Source organism: Vidua chalybeata, chromosome 2 (assembly GCF_026979565.1).
Source record: "Vidua chalybeata isolate OUT-0048 chromosome 2, bVidCha1 merged haplotype, whole genome shotgun sequence".
Taxonomy (NCBI): Eukaryota; Metazoa; Chordata; class Aves; order Passeriformes; family Viduidae; genus Vidua; species Vidua chalybeata.
In genome coordinates, this window is record NC_071531.1 from 70,085,496 (window position 1) to 70,107,017 (window position 21,522).

General features: G+C 47.7%; 1 protein-coding gene across 1 annotated transcript in view; it reads left to right on the forward strand.

Moving 5' to 3' along the window:
* Positions 1–16,401, forward strand: part of VANGL1 (VANGL planar cell polarity protein 1) — a 45,770-nt gene extending 29,369 nt beyond the window's left edge. Inside the window, exons 5-8 of the mRNA XM_053934281.1 lie at positions 3,743–3,876; positions 7,114–7,246; positions 9,197–9,431; positions 10,662–16,401. Of these exons, the coding sequence (XP_053790256.1) occupies positions 3,743–3,876; positions 7,114–7,246; positions 9,197–9,431; positions 10,662–10,922 (763 nt within the window). The 3' untranslated portion in view covers positions 10,923–16,401. The remainder of the gene's footprint in view (positions 1–3,742; positions 3,877–7,113; positions 7,247–9,196; positions 9,432–10,661) is intronic.
* The last annotated feature ends 5,121 nt before the right edge of the window (positions 16,402–21,522 follow it).

Here is a 21,522-nt window from a genome sequence, read left to right on the forward strand (position 1 = left end):
CCTTTGTGTCACATAGTCCCGTCCTCCACTTCCTTGGATGCCCTGTAAAAGTTAATTTGTTACTGTTAGTAAAGGACCCTGCATTTCTCTGCTGCCAAATGCCACTGGGGTACTGTGTGCTTCTGCTGGGTCTGCTTGTTTGCTTTCCCTCTTTGCAGCATGCTGTGACATGGCCTTCTCCAGGGGAGTGAAACTAATCGTTAGAAACAAGCAACCCCCCAGCTGCACAAAATGCAGAGCAACAAAGCCTAGAGCCTCACTGGCACTGCCTGCGAGGAAAACTGTGTTTCCAGCAGGCTGCTGGGTTGTGCAAGACGTTTTCCTCTTGTGCCATAAGTTTTGAATCTGAACTGTTCCATGGGAATACTTTTTGTGTCCTGATTTCTGTACTCTGCCCATGGCGGGGGTGGAGATAGAATTAGATGATCTTTAAGGTCCCTTCCAACCCAAGCCTTTCTATGATAATTTCTGTGTTTCTGTGATAAGCTTTTTCTGCGTTCTGGTAGTTTGCTACAATGCCTGAAATATGCTGGGCTGCCAGACCCTCTCAGTGGGACGTGAGAACAATCCTCACTCTGACCTCTTTCATACGGACGATTAAATATCGAAACTTTCTGTTCGTTCTCTTCCTGCCCCTCCCCATTCTTTCAAAGCGCTGAACAAAAGGCAAGCCTCGGCCCAGCTCGCTGAAACGCGGGGTGAATGAATGCAGTGACCGACATGGTGCTGAACTCTTCCCGAGACAGCGCTGCAAGGAAGCCACCTCTCCAGACGTGGCCTCCAGGAAGGCCGACAGTTTCCAATTCCTGCTGGAGCTGCCGAGTGGCTGGAGAGGCGGCTTCCTGCAGCCACTTCACCTTGCTCGCAGGGCAGCAGAGTGTCTGCCCTTCATGGAAAGCCCAAAGCTCCTCTGGGTGCTGCCATGCCTGCGGTTGGTTGCCCTCCTGCTGGTGTGTGGTGTTGCAGGAGAGCCTTGGGTGCCCTCCTGCCATGCCCGGGGTGCTGTGCCGGGTCGGGGCACAGGTTCTTGTTGCTCTGCAGCAGCCGTGTGGGGCAGGCAGGGCTGGCTGTCCTGCGCCAGGCAGGGTGAGGCTTCCCCTTGATGTGGGTGAAGAGGTTGAGCAACACAGCCCAGGAGGCTCTGATTCAGCCTTTTCCTTGCTTTTGCAAATCATTGTGACCCTTTTAATTTACTTGTTGCAGCTTCTAATTCTACTTTTTTTTTTCCCTGTAACAGAGAATTTGAAGAGTTGTAATTGAAGCTGTCTTCCTAACCTGCCGCACTTAGGATGGACTACATGGGAGACAGAAATGGGCTGGTAGAAATTCAGGAAACTGATGTTTATTACATTTCTCTTCCAGAGAGCAGACTCCTCTGTGTGACTGGGGTATCTCATGTGTGGGATTGAGCCTATACTGGATTTGCATCAGCAACAAATACCTGGGCTTTAATTTTCAGGGCAATAATCGTTGCTTGCTGCAATGTAAAAGCTTTGTTGTGTTTGGATTTTGAGTGCCCGTGCCAATGAATTGCTGGGGAGGGTTATTTAGTGAGGGGATGGAAGGGATGTTAGGTGGGGAAAGCTGGCGTCCTGATGATAATGCTGTCGGTGGGGAAAATGTGTATGTATGAAAATAAATTATTCTCTTCTGTGATGCATTGTGTTTTGTCCTAATAGAGCAATTGGGTCAGTGGAGCTCTCAAACATTTCCCACTGCTGGGATGGAAGTTCCAGTGTCGTTTGAAATGAGTACAGTGTATTAACAGAGAATAACTCTGCTCATTTTTATCTTCCTGTTGTGAGTTGGCCCTAGTTTTCCAGACATTGTGTTTTGTGATGAAACTATGGAATTTTATCTTCCTGGGAAGCAGAGATGGAAAAACTGGATCATGTTTGAATGCAGTCAGAAGGGGGAATATGTGCTGCTGCCACATGATTACTTTTATGAAATTTTATTTATAGACTGCAGCAAATTCACAGTAGAAACCAGAAGCATCGCAGGGAGAAATAAAGCAGCTTCACCTGTTCTGTCTCAGCATCTGCATGTGTCTGTCAGTGGGTCAGTCTGTACTACTTTATAAAAGGAAAATTGTTTCCTTAGTTAACTGGTGGCTCTCACAAATCGGTAGCTGAGTGCATGAGTGGAGTTGCTTTTACCAAATGTAAGGTGAAGAAATACAAAGGAGTGGCACCTGAAAAGTAAAGCTTCTTTCTTTAAGATGCTCTAGCTGGATCCCTCCACACAATTATAAGGATGGAATTTGCTTCAAAAGCTAAATTCATCATCTCAAAGGTACACGGCAAATGAATGGTGATGTGCCGTAATACTGACTGATGAAGCTACTCAGTGAACAAGTCTGGGTTTATTCTTCTTTCTCAGAATCTCTTGAATGGGCTGGCATCTTTGCTTAATTCACTGATCAGTGGGAGTGTGGCAGCTGTAGGGTGAGGATGGTGGGGCGTGTGTGTGTGTGTTTAAATTACTTAGGTGTGATGCAGAAGCTTAATATTAGCACAAAGCACAGGAAAATTTAAATTGCTCCTCCGGGAACACACGCGGAATCTGTGGCAGTGCCGAGCACTGAATTTAGAGCTTAATTTGTTAATGTCTTATTTTCCCACGTTACTCTCCTTGTAATGTTTTCTTCCTGTGTTATAACATGTGTGAGAATACTTTTTTGCTTTCCTTTGGAGAGGCCTTGTTGGTAAGCGTGACTTTTCCAATTAACTGGCAACAAATGTGTTGGCAGTTACACTTCAATTTTGAACGCAGAAAAATTATTTTTAGTGTGGGTCCTTGGCAAACTCCCGTTGGCTGAATGGGTGATCTCGGTGATTTGTGCTGAGAGTGCCAGTGCCATGCTGAGGCACAGAGCCAGAGCAGCATGGAGAGAGCTGTGTCCTATTCCCGCATTTTTAAACACCAGAGCTCAGGCTTGTTTTGAAGTGCCGCCCTGTTTGTTGGTAACAGTGCCTACAGACATCTCTCTCCGTTGTCAAAATGATCGCAAAGGAAGATACCTCTGGGTTGAGCCTTTCCTGCTGCTGGCGCGTGTGTTTGTTTTGCTCCCATGTGTCATCATTTTATGTAGAGGCATCCCTTCAAAGGGATGGAGGGAGTGTCACTGCTCCTCATTCTGTCCCTAGCCAGGGATTTAACAAGCAATACTGAGGTAATCCCGTCATACTCCTCAGGCAGCGATCTTATCTTGCTGTGAAAGCTCAAGAGATCACACTCTTGTCGGTGCTGGGATGGAGGAGGTCTGGGGAGGTGTGGCTGGCAGTGACTCGGAGGGAAAAGCATCCATCCTGAGCTAGTGCCTCCATCCAGGCTGGCCAGCTGCAGCAAAACCCGTGTGGTGTTCTGGTCTTCAGCATGAGCAAGGTCTCTGCAGCACAGGGAGTGTACTGCCGAGGTGCGCTGAGCTCTGGTTCTGTAATTTCCCGTGCTGCAGGCAGCCTATTGCTTCACTTTATGTGCTGCCCTTGTTTAGGGATTTCCTGACATCCTCCTATTGAGCTGAGGGCAGAGGTACTTATCTTGAATCGCAAATGAAATTTCAGGTCCTAGAGAGAGTAATGTTCTGTGTATTGCACGGTCCTGTAGGTGTGACAGCTCTGTTCCGAGTAATATCACTATTCTTCCTTTTTTTTTTTTTTTTATTTTATATTTTTATGGAAACAAGAGAGCTTATTTCAGTCTGAGGGGATTTGTCTTATTTTGTTTTTTCTTTACCCAGCATCCAACGAGCTGCATTGGTGGTTCTGGAAAATTACTACCGAGATTTCACAGTCTACAACCCAGCCTTGTTAACAGCCTCCAAATCCCGAGCAGCCAAGCATATGGCTGGCCTAAAAGTCTACAATGTTGATGGTAGGTGAGGTAAAATGTGGTCTCTGAGACTGGGTGGGATGGGGAAGGGCTGTATTTGCTTTATGCTTTGTTATGCACACATTCTTACCTTTTTGCTTTGCCAAGTCCTTGTCTCCTGCTGGAAATCTTCCTAGCAGTGCTGAGTTTGCCAGTTCCAGATGACTTTACAGATGTGTTTAGCCCACAATAAGGCTTTTGTCTTTGCCAGGTGAAATGGCCACATTTTGGGTCGGGCTTAATTGTCATGTGGCTTGATACTTTTCAGCACCGCTGCTTTTTTCAAGCAACCTCTGCTTTTTGTCACCCTTGGGTCATCTCCTTAGTTGTGATAGTACAATAAACACAACTTTTAATTTAAATGAGTTCCCCAGTCGTTTATTGTGCAGCTTTCACATGCAGCCTTCAGGAAAGTGGAGCCACGGTATAAGCAGCAGTGGCTGATGAAAGTGATGCTCATCAGCCTGCAGCCTCAGCACTAAATGAGCCTGGCTCACCCGTGGCCATGGAAATTTAAACACAGATAATGATTCCCATTGAGCTTTGCCTTCTACAAACCGTTTTCAAGCTTTGGGGCTTTAAAAAAGCTGATGGATGAGTGGATATATGGATGCTCAAAGCAGTGAAAACTGGACTTAATAATTTGATACTCTTAAACCCTATGGTGAAAGCCATGCTTGTTAAGCGAGGTGTGCCCAGCAGCCTTCATAGAAGTGCACATTCCTTTAGAAGAGTCAAAGTTGAGTAGCAAAGCTTGTATGGTGAAGGATGGCTGAAGTTGTGTGACAGAATGTGGTAAAGGCATGTCCTGCCCATGAATTTATTAGTATTGAAAGGCTTTGAGAGCTGGGAAGAGGAGACTGAAGGGACTTAGCTGGGCAAGGTAGCTCTGTGTGCATGGTGTGGAGACTGAAATATGAAGAATTATCTATCATATTGAAAAACATGAGATGTGATTGTTTTGCTTTCAACAAAGTTTCAGTGCCTTATGGGTGTGGAATATTTTGTTTTCATTTTCCTTTTTGGTTTGTTTGTTTTTTTTTCATTTTTGGTGAGTTTTAAAAACTAAAGGCTTCTCCAACCTCATGCAGCACTCCTGAGTCCATAACATTAATTGGAGGTTTAGATCCTTACAGTGAGATATTCCCATCCTGACAGAGGAAGGGAGAAGTGAGGGAAGGGGAAGGACAGGTTGCCCATCATGTGTCCTTTGCTGATGGAGTGCTGCTCTTGGTTGCATTGTGTTGTAGAGGGGAAGCAATCAGACATGCAAACAGAAATGCTCTGTGTTTTTCTAGAGGGGAAATCATTCATTCCAGCTGCTTGCTCTCAATGAGGCCTGGTGTAGGGAAGGTGAGGGCCTCCTGATGCCACAGGTGTCTGCACACTATTCAGACCCCAGGGTGTGCCATTCTGATTGCTGGCTGGTCTTCCCCTGCACTGCAGCATCTCTTCAGGAGTTGGCATGCTCTCTTTTCCTGCAGCACCTGCTGGGACAGTGCGACTCCCAAGCTCAGAGAAAAGACTGTCAGTCTGGTAGTGTGAATGGCTCAGAAGCTGCTAGCTCATTAGGCTTCCTTAGAAGAGAAGGAACCAGAAGCAAGCTGCAGATGTGGCTGGCAGCCTTTCCAAGTGTCAAGCTTGTGACCCTGCCAGGGCCTGGAAACTCCTGCCTCCCCTTCTGGGGTAGTACCAGTTGCCTGGGCTGTTCTGTGTGCAATGCTGCTGCCTTTGTGGACATGGGAATCTCAGGCTTAGAAGCATGTCCTTAAGAAGATTCCATCCATCTTACAAAGCAGAGTGTAGTTCTGGCTGCAGCTTACCCTGGCAGCCTGACAATCTCTTATACCCTTCTTGTAAAGAGACAGTAATGCTATTAAGGCAGCCTAATTTGTTGATAGCTTTTGTATTTGGTACTGCAGCAGCTAGGAAGGAAAACATATTGCTGTAATCTCTCTTATGCAGAGTGGGGAGGTTCACCTTCAAAACCAGGATTTTCATTGCCAGGTGTAGTCAATGAGGCAAATTACAGATGCAACCCAAATTTGGGAGCTAGTGTCTCCCTTGAGTCATATCCTCCATTTCAGGGCTGTCAGACAAAGTCTGAAATGTTTAGACTCCTAAGGAGCTATTTGTGTGAGTGTTTATTCTTCCCACAGCTGAGTTTCAGGCTTCTGTCTTGGAATCTGGTTTGGGCTTTTTAGGAAAAAAAAATTTAAAAGAGTTGCCCTTGCTTGAGCAGAATAATTTTGAGCGTGTCTGTGCAATTGATTTGCCTTAACCACTGCCAGCTGAGGGTGTGGGCCAGAGCAGTTTGGCACAAATCAGCCTTTGGTGGCTTGGAGTTAGTCCTAGACTACCACTTAGCTCTGGGTAGACCCACCTCTGCCCTCTATCTGGATAGTAGAGTTTGTAAACTCTTCTGGGGCAACCTTTTTCCTCTCCCTACCTGAAAAGCCAGAGCTGAGGGCTTCATGGGAGAGTTGAAGAACCTAGAACTGTATTTTAAGGTCACTAGTTAAGGTCTTGTAGTAGACAGCTCTGTGGACTGACTGGGTGTTCCAGAGCAGATTGCAACTTCCCTGTTAAGGATCTGTTAAGAGCAGCAGAAGTTCTAATGGCAGATGCTGCTCAGAGTGCCATGAGAAGCTACCCCACCTTACCCTATTGTGGGACTGCTGCTCTGACAGCATCTGCCCTTCTGGGAAACCCTGCGCTTTGTCTAAAGGACCCTGCTGTCCCCTGCATCCTGTTTCCCCTTCCTGTGAGTAACTGTCTGGAGTTTGGCTTTCATTTATTCATCTCCATGTCTCATTATGTTATTGTGTTTGTCTCTCTCCTCTTTCCAACTTCTCACTTTTTGTGCTCTCATACTGTCTTGATCCTGAAATGTGATATGCTCCAGCTGCCCTTGCCTTCAAACTGAAAGCATATATAATGGGGGGTAAGTTGCATCCTTGGCATGTTCACCTCACTCTGCCTTTGTGTATATTGTGTGAGACCCTCCATCCCAACTAACTTCCCTTGTCCACGTGCCAGAACGCCCTCTCTAAGCCTGTGCTGCCTTACAGGGTTTCTACTGGAGCTCCTGAAGACCAGGGAGGGGTTTATAGCGTTGGCTGGGAAGGCTGGAGCCCCAGAGCACAGTGACAGCTGCCGTGGGGTGCTGATCTGTCCCAGCCCAGCCCTGTGCCACTGACACCGCCTTTGTCTCCTCTGTGCCCGTCCTTGCCCCCGCAGGCCCAGGTAACAACGCGTCGGGGCAGTCCCGGGCCATGATTGCGGCCGCCGCCCGGCGCAGGGACTCCAGTCACAACGAGCTCTACTACGAGGAGGCCGACCATGAGCGCCGCGTGAAGAAACGCCGGGCCAGGTAAAGCCACCCTGTCCCGGGTACTGCTATGAGGCTTGGCCACGTGGGGCTTGCTGAGCCTGGAGGGTGCCCCCAACCCACCATGGAGGGCTGGCTGTAAATCTGTCACAGGGAGGGAGCTTATGAAACACAGATGCGTAAGGGACAGTGGCGCCTTGCAGCTGGAATTATTGGCAGAACATGCATGCAGCTGAGCTCGTGTATATGAGGCAGATAAGCTAATGCAGTGTCACGGATTAGGGAACAGTCCAGTGCTTGACAAATCTGTAGTTACTTGCTGTAGGAAATCCCATTATTCTCTTCATGCCCAGGTTTGTCAGCTGAAGTAATCCAGGGACAGGATCAGTGGAGTGCTTGGTGTTGCTTATTCATAGGTGAGGAGAATATTTGTGTTTGCAGGCTAGTCAGAGGGACAGTTTGACTGGCTTTCAATGAATTGAGGAGGAAAGACTTGACCACAAGCAGTTACATTTTATTTTGAAACATAGATATGTCTTCTGTCAGTCATGCTTAGGCTGCAGAGGTGATGCTTTGTTGAGATGACCTGAGACAGTGCCTCTGTTTGCTCAGAAGCCTAATTGCAGTCTGTAGTTAGCATACCTAACAGTTTGAGGCAGGCTCCCCTGAACTGAGGTTTGTTTGGAAGGAATGTGTCATAACTGGAAGGAGTTGACTTGTTTTGAGTTTTCTTTTGGCAGTTTGTTTCACTGGGAAAGTGCTGGCACTATGTCCCCTCCTTGCCTGCTTCAGTCTGACCTGTGCTCTGTAGCCTCTGTCTTTTAGGCCCTCTTCTAGACTCAGAGCAATAGGAACTTAAACTTGCCCTTCTGTGAAGTGTAGCATCCTAACTTGGGCACATCTCCTGTGCTTGCTGAGTTTGGTTAGAACAACTGCTTAGTCAGAGGGAAACCATCAGCCACTAAATAAGGCCAGATGTTTCAGGCCAGGAGTTTAAAACTGATTTTCACTCCCACCTCCCCCATGTCATATTAAACAAAATGGGCAAATGTCAGGATTTCTAGTGCTGTTCCTCTTGTGCAGTCTGAATGCAATATGCTGTACCTCTGCTTGTGATGAGGCAGCTGCGCCAGCTTTAAGATACATTGGATATTGAGATCATTGTGGACAGTCATTGGTGACTTGAGAGGAAATTAAGTATAAAACAAGTCCTGTCTGAAGGGGTCAAAGAGTTCTGTTAGGTGGCTTTTCCATGATTGTTTTTTCCTCACTAGCTGCAGTGTAGCCCCTCACTTGCAAGTTAGCCCAGTACGAAGTAATGAGTGTCATAAGACACCTGTTCCCCTTTTATGGTGTGGGCTTCATATTTGCTCACCTGTGCCAACACAGGAGTGGTTTGCAGAGGATGTCTTTACCCTCAGTGTTAGGAGTGAAGATGGAGGAGTGTTTTCACCCTTGCTGTTCAGTGGAGGGGTGCAGGGCAGGCATTGGGCAGCACGAGTTCTGCACCCAGCTGGTGCAGCTTGTGAGCACAGAGCGTCTCGGAGCAGATTGTGTCCTGGGTGACACTGGGGTGTGGTCAGCCTCCCCCCAAGTGCTTGCCTGTCCTGTGCTTCGTGCTGCAGCCCTGTGTGCTGCTGAGACCGCTGTACTCAGACGCACATTAAACGTAAGGGCAGCTGTGTCTTGTTTGAGTCACGTAGCTGATGTTTGTGCTGTGCTGGCAGAACCAAATGCAGTCTCAGGGCTTTGCAGTCTTAATCCTGGTTTATGGCCCTCAGTTGCTGGACAGCTTGGGCAAGGAAGGAAAAGCTGCTGTCTACCCCTCAGACTGTCAGTAGAGAAGATTTTGTGTAAATTGGTAGCAGGCAGCGACTTGATGGCAGGTGGGAATAGGAGGCTTGTAAATCCTGACTCCCAGGCTCTGCCTTAACCACAGACCCATCCTACTTCTTGTTATGACTCTTGCTGTCCTGATTTTTTTTGCTGCAGGCTCGTGGTTGCAGTAGAAGAGGCTTTCACTCACATCAAACGCCTCCAGACAGAGGAACAGCAGAAAGCTCCAGGAGAGATGATGGACCCCCGAGAAGCAGCCCAGGCCATCTTCCCCTCCATGGCAAGAGCTTTGCAGAAGTACCTTCGCACCACCCGCCAGCAGCAGTACCACAGCATGGAGAGCATCTTGCAACACTTGTCCTTCTGCATCACCAACAACATGACACCAAAGGTAATGAATGCATTCTCTAACGCTCCTGCAGGAGGGAGGGAGAAGGGAATGGCACATCTGTGTGTGCAAGCAGAACACAAAGTTGTCCAGGGAGGTGAATGAAGGCTTTCATAATTGCTCCCTGTGAACTGAGCAATGTGGTGTAGGTTGCATCAGGTCTTGAAGGGAAGTAATATTTCCTCTGCAGCATCTTCTGTCTCTTTTTTTTTTTCTGAAAGTGCCTATGAGGTATTTGTTCTTGAATCCAATTCAGCAAAGGGAATGCTTAGTAAATGTTTGAAAGGGGGGCTTTGAGTCACAGGAGTTTTCCCAGCTGGCTTGTGGTAGCAGGATGAAGCAAGTGGCAACCTGCAAAGGATCTTTTTTGGTTTTCTGCCCCCTCTGCCTTGCTGCATTTTGGACTGCTAATGATTGCCTAAATCTCTGTCTCTCTGACAGTATTTCTAATTTGTGAGCTGCTTGATCAAACACAGTTTGCTGCTTCATGCCCAGGCTGTGACTTTTGACTTGCAGACACAGGGAAGGACTGAATGATAAGGGAAACAGGTTACACAATTTCCCTCCCACTCTCTACCTTCCTTTCTAAGAACACCCCACAGTCCTAGGGAAGGGTTATTCTTGGACATTCACCCAGGAATTACTGCAGTAAGAGCAGAAATGCTGTCAAGAGATGGGGCTTAGCACCCTCTCACTGTGAGCCACCTGGGATCTTGCCCGGTATGCAAGGGGGTTTCTGCTGCCATTAAGATTGCAGAGGGACTTTAAAATACAAGCAAGGTCAAATGGCATTTTGCATTCTGTTTTCAGTTTTGCACCCTCAGGCTGAAAACTTGGAGACATCTGTTTACCACCTTAGCTTGGCCTGAAGGATAGACCCACTATCCTGTCTTACTGTCTGGGACTGTAGTTTTGGGATCTGTTATGGGGCTGGTACAGGAGAAATTACCTCTGCTCTTCTGAACTGCTGCCAGATGGCTGTGCTGATGGCAGAAGTCAGGGCTATAACTTTGCAAACTTGCTGGGATAGACTGAAAGAGGGTCTCCTGATGTTTGTGTCTACTCCTGGGTCTGAAAAGCTGAGAGGGACTGGGGAGAAGATGTCTTCTGAAGTGTTAAAGCTGAAACAATTTGCAGCATGGCAAGCCCGTGCTCGCGGAGCTGTAGTTGGGAATGGGAAGAGAGCAGGGTGAGTTGTGGGGCTGGTGCTAACGTGTGTCCCGCTCTTGGCAGGCATTCCTGGAGCGTTACCTCAACCCAGGCCCAACCCTCCAGTATGACAGGGATCGCTGGTTCTCCAAGCAGTGGACACTGGTCAGCGAGGAAGCAGTCACAAGCGGGTTACAAGACGGCGTCGTGTTTGTCCTCAAGTGCTTGGACTTCAGCCTTGTTGTTAATGTGAAAAAAATCCCCTTCATCAAACTCTCAGAAGAGTTCATAGACCCTAAATCTCATAAATTTGTCCTCCGCTTACAGTCTGAGACTTCAGTCTAAGGGATTTTGAGGGTGGGTTGTTGGGAGATTTTATTTTTTTTTTTCAATATCGTGCTTTTGGGTTTAATTTCCCCAATGCTGACTGAAACTGGCAGATGATGGACCAGTAATATTTGACCATCTGCACTTTATTTGGAAAGGGGAGGGGGGAGTTGGGATATCTTATCTAGGAAGAAGTATCTTAAGAGGCAACAGGGCAACTTGGCTCAGTTAGCTCAGCCTTGGAGACAGAACAGATATTTTTCTTTGCCCCTCTTTCCAGGCATCCTGTAAATCTCATACTCTCTTTCTCTGCACAGCTGCAGTGTCAGAGTTGTTGTTGGAGCACTGCCTTACACCGAGCATGCCTGCACCCTTGTGTCTCTGCTTTTGCCACCTGTGGCTGCTCCTGAGGGCTCATTGCTCACCTGTCCCTCATAGAAATCTTCTGGCACACGGTGCCACAGTCCCTGCTCACTTAGGGAGGAGGGGATATTGAAGGGTGGGGGTGTGAGGGGAGTTTTATGCTTTATTCTTCTTCTCCTCCTTGCCATGTGCCTCTTCTGTCAGTGCCAGACCTGTATGGACATAATGGGATGGTTTCACCCTCTGTGAAATTGCTTGTCTTGAACTGGATCAGCCCATTTGCAGCTCTTCAATATTTTTTTTCCTTAATCAATGCTTGTTAGTGAAGTTGTTCTTCATGTCACAGCTCCCTGTTATCTCTCTCCTGCTTCTCTCTGTCCTGCTTGTCAGCATCTTTCTCAGGCAGGCCCAAGGCTTCCTTTTTCTGTCTCCTCTGTTTGGCTTTCTGAATGTTTCTCCAGGCACTGCTGCTTCCTTTTGCACCTGCAAGGGCTGTGTATTTGCACTGGGACAGGGTCAGTAAGTTGCTGACTCCTCCTTAGATAAATCACAGACCCTCCCTATGTCTGACAGCCTCTTTGAGGGGAAGGGGATGCAGGCAGGAATGTGCCCCTCCCTCTCTAGCCAGCTTCAAGTGTGTCTGGAGAAGAGGGGCAAAAACACTTCCCTCCTTCAGGGGAGGAGCCAGTGAAAGGCTGACCTCTGCTCCATTCACTTGCTTTGGAGAACTGTTGTGCTTTGGAACCACTGCAGTGAGTCCTTCCCCACTGTACGCCTTCAGCTGTAGCTAAGAAATAGCAAACAAAGCCTGAATGTTGAAAATCTGCCTGCCTTTCTTGGCCTTGCTGTACTGTGGGAGTTTCTGCTCAGCATTGGGATCTGCTTCTGACAGATGCAGTTTTGTTTGTGAGGCTGCCTTTGCCCACCAGTGCAGCTTTCATGCATGAATTTAGTCACCTGAGTTTAGAAGGTTTGTTTTTAATGGTGAGCCTAAATCAGTGTCTGAAGTCTGCCAGCACAGAGCATGGAGTGACTGGAGCCAGCTGCAAGGCTGGCAGTTACCTGAAGGTCCCTTGAGATCCATGTGAATGTAAATTATCAATTTATTCTGCTCAGTCTTTTGCCGTGCAAATATTCCTTATCAGGCAGGATCTGGCCTGCCCTCCATATGGATGTCTTAAAGAAGAAGGCCCTAGTTCCAGCAGTGTGTAAGTCAGTGCCTTTCATTGCCAGCCTGCACAGTCTTCTGAGGAGGGCTGTGACAGCCCCTCCTGTTCCTTTTGGTCTTTCCCAGCCCTTCCCACAGCAGGCATGGGCTGGCTGGTGTCCACAGGGAGCAGTCACCTTAAACAGGGATGCTGGGAACAGGGCAGGAGGGTCCACCGTCTTCCAGCTTCAGCAGCTGTGGAGATGCATGTCCAACAGCACCTATGGATAGTCCTCTTAGAATCAAGGGAGCACCCTTGTGAGTGAGGGTCCAAAGTGATGATTCCCCATCCAAGTGACACCTGCAGTTTCCTGCACCTTTCTTACAAGCACATGGTAGTCTCCTGGATCCTTTTTAGTCTGTGTAATGTGCCAGATGTGGTAGTGAAGAAACTGGATAGCACAGCATATGATGGGATTATGCCCTTTGCCCTTAAAGGTAGTGTTTTCCCCTCTCTAAGCTCAGTGTTTGGGTTCTTTGGCAGATTGGGGTTTCTGGTAGTCTGTATGAGGACTCCTTTATTGACTGTTGCCTTTGCAGTGTTTTACTTTGAAAAAATAGGTTGGTTTATTCCTTTAAAAGAAAAAAAAAAAGGAAGGTGAACATACAGTATCTTACACTTGGCTCTCCTGAAGGTGCCTACACCTGGCTTTTATCATGTGCATAACCAGCAGGGTGGGAGAGACTGGGAGTAGCTTGGGAGACTGTGGAGAGCTTAATACCTGTGTGGAGGCTACTGCCTGTGGCTGAGTTGGCTCATTTCTGTGAAGCCAGAACAAGAACCACCTTGCCAAGGGCTTGGGTGTGCCATGTATGTGAGAGCACCTTGTCACAGGCACATCTGCAAAACTTTTTTACTTTCCCAGGATTTCCTTCCCCTTTCCTTTTCTCTGCTCCATGGAGGGGGGGGGGAGGTTGTCTGACAGTATTTGCTCAGGAAACTCATGTCTTAATTTTGTTAAATCCTTTAACACATGGAGAACCTGACGGAAGCAGCATGTGCTCAGTCTGGGTCTGCTTCTTCAACTTTGTGCTGTGGTTCAACACTGCCTTTTCTGCCTGCTGCCAAAAAAGGACACTGTCAACAGGGGCCAAGTCTTACATTAAATGCTCTTCCCTAGATCAGCAGCATGAATGCTTTGCCTGATGAAATCTGAAGGAGAGGACTCTCTCAGATGGTCTCTTTAGAGATGCAGCCTGCTTAGAGGTGAGGACAGACTGAAAGGGGAATCATGATTCCTGGATATTCCCTGTTCTGGTATTTTTAGTGACGTTTTTGGGGGTCTCTCTTGCTTCCCTTCTCCATGCAAAATCAGGGGACCACTGTCATACTACCTCACTGGAGTGTTGTGAGGCTAAACTCAACTTGCTTTCAAGTGCTTTGAGATCCACCGTTGGATCTGTGGCATCTGTAGGAATTCAAACTCTATAAAAATACTGAGCAGTGAGTGCAGACTGGTTTGTTTAACTCTGTTTATAGCCAGCTAATGAGTAAGAATGGAGTCATAGGGAATGAAGCTCTGATCCAATTCCTGCAGCCCTTACTTCTGCCGCGCTTGCCAAGAGCTGAGCATAAATACAACTTGGAGGGTTTTGCTAGCCAAGTGCAGGCTGTTCTTCTGAATGCCTCTCCTATCCTGCACTGTCTCCTTGCACATATTTTCCTTCCTCTCTCCCAGTCTGTGTGTTTGTACCTGGTTGGGAATTGTGGGGGGGTTTATTAAAATTCAAGTGTTTTTTTAAAACAGCCCTGTTGGTGATGGAGTGGTCAGTGTCCCCCTTGGAGATGATCCTTGCACTGGACATCCCTCACTGGAAGCTGAACCATTTGATAGGGTGCTGTGCTGCCCAGCCAGGAGTGGTGGTGCCCCACTCCTCTCTTCCATGTTGGCACGTTTCCTGCAACTCAAGTATGCTGCTCAGATACTTTAAAGGCTTTGGGTTTTTTGCTCTCAGATTTGTTACAGCCTAAATCCAAAGCCATGCTGAGATCTTGCAAAACCAGATGCAGCTGAGACTTTCAAGTGTTCTAGAACAGATGGAAATGGCTGTGGGTTTCCATGAAGGCTGTCTTTCTCTTTCCTGGCTATAAATTTAAATATTTGAATTTCTTGCAGTTTGCAGGAGTGTAGAGGCATATACAGCTCTTAATACTTTGCCAGTCCTGTAACTGGGCATGGGTAGGTGGTGTTGTCACATCTGTTGGCCTCTCACTGCCATGTGACTTCAGCCATGGGTGCAGACTCTGTGAGGCTGCCCTGGGTCTCGGTGTCCTTTCCCTACACCTGGAAGCTGAGCAGGCAGCACTCTTGGAAGTGTAAGCATTGTAGCACTCCCGTCCATAGCATATCTGCAGGGCTGGGAGGTGTTGAGGCTGCACTTGGAAGCTTGGAGGCAGTGCACAGTAAGGCTCAAGTTTGGGGATCTGAACAAATCCCAACCCTTACGAAGCCTCCAAACCCTTTCCTTTGGGATGGGGTTCTCTGTGCAATGCCTTGGGAATCTGCTGTAGCTGAGTTCAGCCAAAAACTGTAGGGAAAGAATATCTGGAGCTGGTCCTGCCCCACATAAGTAACTTTGAAAGGTCTTGTTTGAGATGTGCTTGCTTCCAAGACTTGCTGCTGAAGAAACTGAAAAGATCCATAACTTGCTAAACATGGAAACCTATTCAAGCCAATTTCATCTTGCTCACCAAACCTTTTAATTCTGCCCTTTTCAAAGGGTAAACAAAAGTCTTGCAGTCTTCTGCAACAGTGCTGTATTCTGGTCCCAAGCTGGCTCCTCACTTGGGCTTGGTGCTGCCCAGCCATGTGAGAGCTGCTCACGAGGTGTGTGTGCAGGTGTTTTTTCATTCAGCTTGTGTGTGTGTGTCTGTGTGCTTTTCCCTCTCTGGTGTGCACATTATATGTGTTTAAAGCCTCAAGCCAGATTTGGCGGCTCAGTGTTTCAGCTGTCCTTAAGAAGGAAGTGCTCTTGGAATTGAACTGGTTTTAGAAAACAAACAAGAAAAAGAAAAAGGAAACTCCCCAAATTTCTGTTCTGAAAGAGCTGGCTTTGGGCCATGACGTCTCCTACAGGAGTGTGCATCCTCCTGTGTTCAGGCTGCTGCCTCCCATCGACAATGACCAAAAGTTGCTATTTCCAACCGCTGTGAGTGGTGCGGATCGCTCTGGGCCAGTTCCCAGCGGGGTCCCCGCCGCGCCAGCGGTACAGCTGGCATTACCTGCCCCTCTGCGTCCCTCCAGCAGACTTCATTGTTTTATCCCTGCTGCACACGGAGCCCTGTGGGCAGCAGGCAGCCAGCCCTGCTCTGGGTGTGCTCTGCCCAGGGGGGGAGGGAGGGGATCCTTCCTTCCCTCTGGCTGCTTCCCCGGCACCTCTCACCAGCACTGACGATGCTTGGGGTATCTCCTGTGTGCACAGGGGGGAGGTGCTGTGGCCATTACCTGAACAGGCACAACTGTGAAGGAATCTTACACTCTCCTGTGCCTGTTTCTTTGATTCAGCATTACTGTGTCTTGGGGAAGGGGGGGGGAGCAAAATGCCCTTCCCTCACCCTCCTTTATCACTGTGTAATACTTTTTCTACACACACTGTGTATAGTAAGAAGGGTTTTGCCAAGGTTTTCTAATTAATAGACACTAACCAGCATTTCTTTCTTTTTTCTCTTCTTTGCACATGTGACTTTAACTGCAGTGGTACATGGTCTTTCTATTCTTTTCTAATCGTGAACTTAAGTAAGCAAATTCCTGGTGTCTGTGACATTAATGCACTGTGGGTTTAGCCTTGTAAATTGTTCTGTTCCAAGCTGGGTTCTCTTAAGTTATAGCTGGATGGGGTTTTGATGTTTTTTAAACTGAAACATAAAACCATTTTACACTTTGCATATTTTGTACAGTAAAATTCTGGAAATAAACTGAAACCAGATTTGATTGTCCCACTCCTTTCTCTTTACCCTTTCAGACAAAAAAGCTCTTCTGGTCTTCAAGCATTCCTTAGATGTGGGCAGGAGGGGCCCTGCAAACATGTGGTTTAGCTTTTTTGAGGCTGTCTTTTTGTCACCCTCATTTCTAGGCATTTCTGCTCTGTCCTGCCACAGTAAAATGCAAACTCATTTATCACTCCTGAAGGAAGACTGGTAAGTGACTGCTTTGAACACCTGAAATCTCAAATGATGGGGAGCAAATGCAGCTGGGGAAGTGGGGGGGGGCATGACTGGAATGGGAACAGGTTTTTCTGCCTCCTGTGTTCTCATAGTTTGCACACAAATTATGAAGTGCAGGATTTATTGCTGAGTTCCTTATTTGGCTCTGGTGGGGAGGAGGAGTGGTGAGAGGCAGAAAAGCCAGTGCTCCTTGTTTGTGTGGTTGCAAGCCTGTGCTCTGCTAAAAAAAGGTGTAGGGAATCTCACCTCAACAGCATCTCTGGGTGTGGCTTTCCCCACCATCAGTTTCCATCTCCAGCACACTAAGCTCAGAAAGATTGAGTAGCTGTGCCCAAGGAAATGTGGGAGCAGTTTTTTTGTCTAGATGTTCTTTGGTGCCCACTCTTCAGGCCAGCCCAGGAGATCTCCTTGGTGGCTTCAGCTGCTGGAAAAATCCACAGGATGCCGCTCTTCAGTGAAAAAGAGTGCAGCAGTTGTGAAGATAAGCAGCACAGACATAAATGCCTGTGGAGATAAACAGCCACATGGGTAAATCTCTGCTTGTATTTGGGCTAGAGAGAGCTGAACTAAGGCCTGGGAGGAAGCAGGAAGGGTGGGATGGGGGTGTGCTCTGTTCTGCCTCCTGCCCTCCCTTGATCTTTGCTTTTGATCTGTCCCTCTCATCCCACTGGTGCTTTGGCAGTGCCCAGCCCTGCACTGTTTGCAGGTCAGCTCCCAGAGATGGCCAGGGAAAGGGAAGAGCACTGTTGCTGCCCTGCAGAGCCTGAAATGGGGCTGCAGCCCTTGCTGGTGCCCTGCTGCCCATCAGAGGAAGACCTGATTTGTTGGACTGGAGCCATGGAGGGAAAGGCTCTGTGGGAGTCAGCCACAGGTGTGTCATGGGAAGGTGTAAGCATCAGGAATTTGGCACAAACAAGATATTTGGCTTGTCAGCCTCCTTCCAGGCTCTTAGCCTTGAGAGCTGTGTCTTTACATGTGAGTTCAGCATGCTCTGTTTCATTTCTGGGATAGTGCTGATACCAAATCAACACTTGATTGCTGCCAGTTGTGGTGCTTTCTGTCCTCCTGTGGGCTGTGGAAGCTGATGGAAGGAACAGGCTTTGCTAGAGGGACTAGTTCCCTTGGCCTTCACCCAGAGTTCACATACCTGAATCATAAAGGACTGTGGTATGTAGCTCAGCAGAAATTAGAGCTGAGGGAGCTGATCTGGTTTTGTCAAGTCTTTTCACTGAAGTTGCACAGACCTTTGAGGTGTGATGGAGCCTCAGGTGCAACGTTGAGTTACATATTTCAGACCCAAATCTCTGACAGAAAGGGGATGGAAAAAACTGGAAAAAACCAACCACTTGGAGGGACCTGGCATCCTGAACCAGAGGTAAGCACCTTTTGCCTGAAGGACATACTGGACTTGAGGAGGAGATGCCTCTCCTGCAGTGCCCTTCTTGACCATATGGGCATAATGCACTGGCTGCCCTGAGACAGCACAGCACCAACCAGTGCTGTGGGTATTTGGTGGCTGAGCTGTGACTTAATTCACATGAAGATTAATTGGCTCTGGTATGTGATGGGGCCAGGCCTCACAGCTGTGAACACTGAGAAAATATCAGCTGTGGGGAATGAAGTAGGAATCTGTGGGGCAAAGGGGCCACATGCAGTCAGGACATAACAATTGGGGTAAGAAAGAGATTTGTCACCTTCAGCAACTGGCTCCAGAGCCTTGCTTGAAGCATTAGCAGCACCTTACCATGTGATATTGTTAGCTAAATTAATAGTTCAGTGAGACATCTGGCTGTGGAGGTTGGTGGGGCTTCAAACCCCTAAACACCTCTGGTGCAATGAACTGGCTCTGCTGTCTCAGCCCCAGGTCTCGACTCCTGGGAAGTACAGGAGGGATTGAACTCAAGAGCTTCCAAGGCATCCTGGAGCTTGGAACAGGTGGGGTAGGTGCGAGGGAAGGGGATCTCTTAGCAGGACATGGTGTCTCACAACAGTGTCCAGGAAGGGAAGGTATACTGGGAGTTGGCTAAGCACAGCGCTTTGATTTGGCTTTCAACAGCACTCCTGAGTTTATGTTGGATTGGGAAGGGGATGGGTTTCGGTTACAGTCCTTTCCGGTACTGACAGATAATCCACTGGGGCAAGGACATCCATTCCCTTTTCACGTGTGCATCCATGGACTGCTGGGTCAGGAGGTGCTGAGAGAAAAGAGAGCACTGAGCACAACGTGTCTGCAGAAGCATGGATGGTGTAGGGGAGTGATGGCATATGCATAAATCATTAGCTGTGAACAAGGTTACCCGAGTTGCTTTGAAAAGCTGTAACAAGTTTTACAGCCTGCTGTGAGCTGGTGTGCTAGTTTGTGCTGACATGGTGTTAGGAAAGGGGGAGTACCTTAAATTGGAAGAAAGCTGTTTCCTGTTTGTCCCCATCTCCCTGTCCCTCTCCATAATGAGCTTGTAAAAGGTTGTGGGGTGTTTGGGTTTTCCCCCCCAACTCCTGCTCACATCTTAGTCTGCGTTCAGGCTGGGGCGTGCTGCAAAACTGCCGGCCTACTCCAAAGCCCTGAGCTGATCTTCCCTTCCTCCAGAATCTGGGGACTGAATGAAAACATCTGTACAGGACTTGGGGCTTGCTCTGGTTCCAACTCAGTTAATGTGGACAGCCTGGGGCCCCCAGGAGCCTTCCCACAGTGGCACTGCTGCTTGTTGGCCTCCCGAAGCCCAAGGGTGCTGCCCGCAGGAGAAGGAGAACAGGTGTTTGCTGCAGAGACCTCAGCCAGGACAGAGGGAACAATCACTCTTTGGGCTCTCTGTGGGCAGCACTAAATACAGCTTAAAGAGGAAGGAGGAAGAACTTTGACCTTGTGGATGTGCATTTGAGGTAGCTCAATGCATCCACCTTGCTTATGTGTCAAAATATGGAACAAGAAGCAAAGCCTCAAGAGAGACAGTAACACAAGGCAATGTGAAGTCAGTGGAAGAGACTTTAGAGATTAAGGTGTGGGTTTTCCCTCCAGCATGCTTAGGAACGTGAAGGCACAAAGATTTAAAAATAACCTGAGACACCACAAATTGCTCTAGGCATGAAGCTACTCTGTAAATTGAAACATTTAAAGTCTCTTCCAAAGGCAAGAATCAGGTTTACAACTGCTTAAACATCTAGTCTTGCTTGTCTTTTTTTCTTTTTTTTTTCCCCTTATTATTTAAAAAGGTAGCACAAATGAAAAGTGGATGCATGGGGAGAAGGGAGATGTGTTTGACAAAACACATTTGATTCAGCCTCTTTGAAAATTTTAAGAGACATTCAGAATGGTATGGCCCTTTGGACCTCTCTTCAGCACAAGTCAGATGCTGTGGGCATGCTTTGGAAGAGGGAACAAGAAGGAGTTGATTATATCTGGGCCACAGATGTGAAACAGATCTTCAAACCTTTTAGCTTCTATTTTGTAAAAGCTCATTCTTGAGTACTCATAATACCAGATCCTACGGTTGATTATAATTTTGCTTTGTAAGTGGTTGTGAGAAACTGGTTTAGTAATTCAGTAACTGGACTGTGGGAAGCTGTGCGAATTCCTTTAGCAACTTCATCTTGTGGGGACTAAAATGTTCCTCAAACATTTAGCTACTTTTGTTATTCAATAACTTCTCTGTTTGTCACCAGCAGGAGCAGGACTTTGAATGTTGAATTGAATTTTAAAGCAAAAATCAAAATCCAACACCAGGCAAATTTCAGGGCTGCTCTCTGGTCAAACATCACTTTATTTTTCAACTGTGTTACTGAGAGAGGGACCTCATTCAAGCTGGGCTTTCTCCAAATCAAAAGCACATGAGGTTGGCTATTTAGGTGATTTACCACCCACGACCAAGGGAGGGCTCAGTCAGGACAGCCACTGGTAGTCTCTGGCTGCTGTTAAATGTGGGATACCCCCTCCAGCAAACTCAGCTCGTTTAACCCTCAAGGCTTATTTCTTGTATGTGAAGCCATGACGCTTGTCTTCTGCTCAGATGCTGTGGTGATGTGATTGCTGGTGGCACTGGGTGTTACTGGTCTCTTCCCGCAGTGACACCAGTCAGGGCTCGGTTGCAGGGTGGTGAGTCGTCTTCTAGATTTTGGGACAGAAGGTAAAGAGGTCCAAAAAATTCTGCTACTTCTACCCAAGCTGGTGAAATGGCTTTTCCCTGAGCATGTCTTACCTGTCCTCAGAATAAAAGCCAGTGACAGCCTTGTCCGGCCATCTTTCTCCTCAGAAAGGAAATGTCCCTCCTCATGTTCACAGCTGTGGGGATCCAGCACAGGTTTGTGGCAGTGCTGTGAGGGAGGCTGCTGTCTCCCTGAGCTGGGGAAGGGGCAGTAGGGGCAGGGAAGGGCTCTGTCCTTCAGTGAACCTTGTTACCATATGCTGTGGAGATGGGTTGAGAAGAAAGAAGGAAGGAAGATGGGCTACATAGAAATGGAGAGAAAAAATAAATTCAGTCAGAAGAATAGTATATCAAGAGGCATGAAAAGAAGGTGGAAAAGCTGCCTTCTTGTTTTCCATAGCATTAAGGGACAATGCCCTTTGAGTGCTTTGCTGATCCCCTTTATCACAGGGCCTTGGCAAGAGAAAGCAGGGGGCGAGGCACCGGAAGGATCTTTGCTTCCATCCCAAAGACAGTTTGTAATCTGATTCCTGAAATGGGTCTTCAAGCTGCAAGGAAGCTTTGTAGTTTTTTTTTTTTTGTTTGTTTGTTTTTTTTTTTTTTTTTTTTTTTTTTCCTTTAAACAGCTTAGCACCTTTTAAACCTGGCAGAGTGTTCTGGGAGCTGGGCCAAGACTCTGCCCTGGGCCCCGCCCCATAGCCCCCATTGTCATGAGATGTCATCTTCTGCCAAAAAGGACTGAGA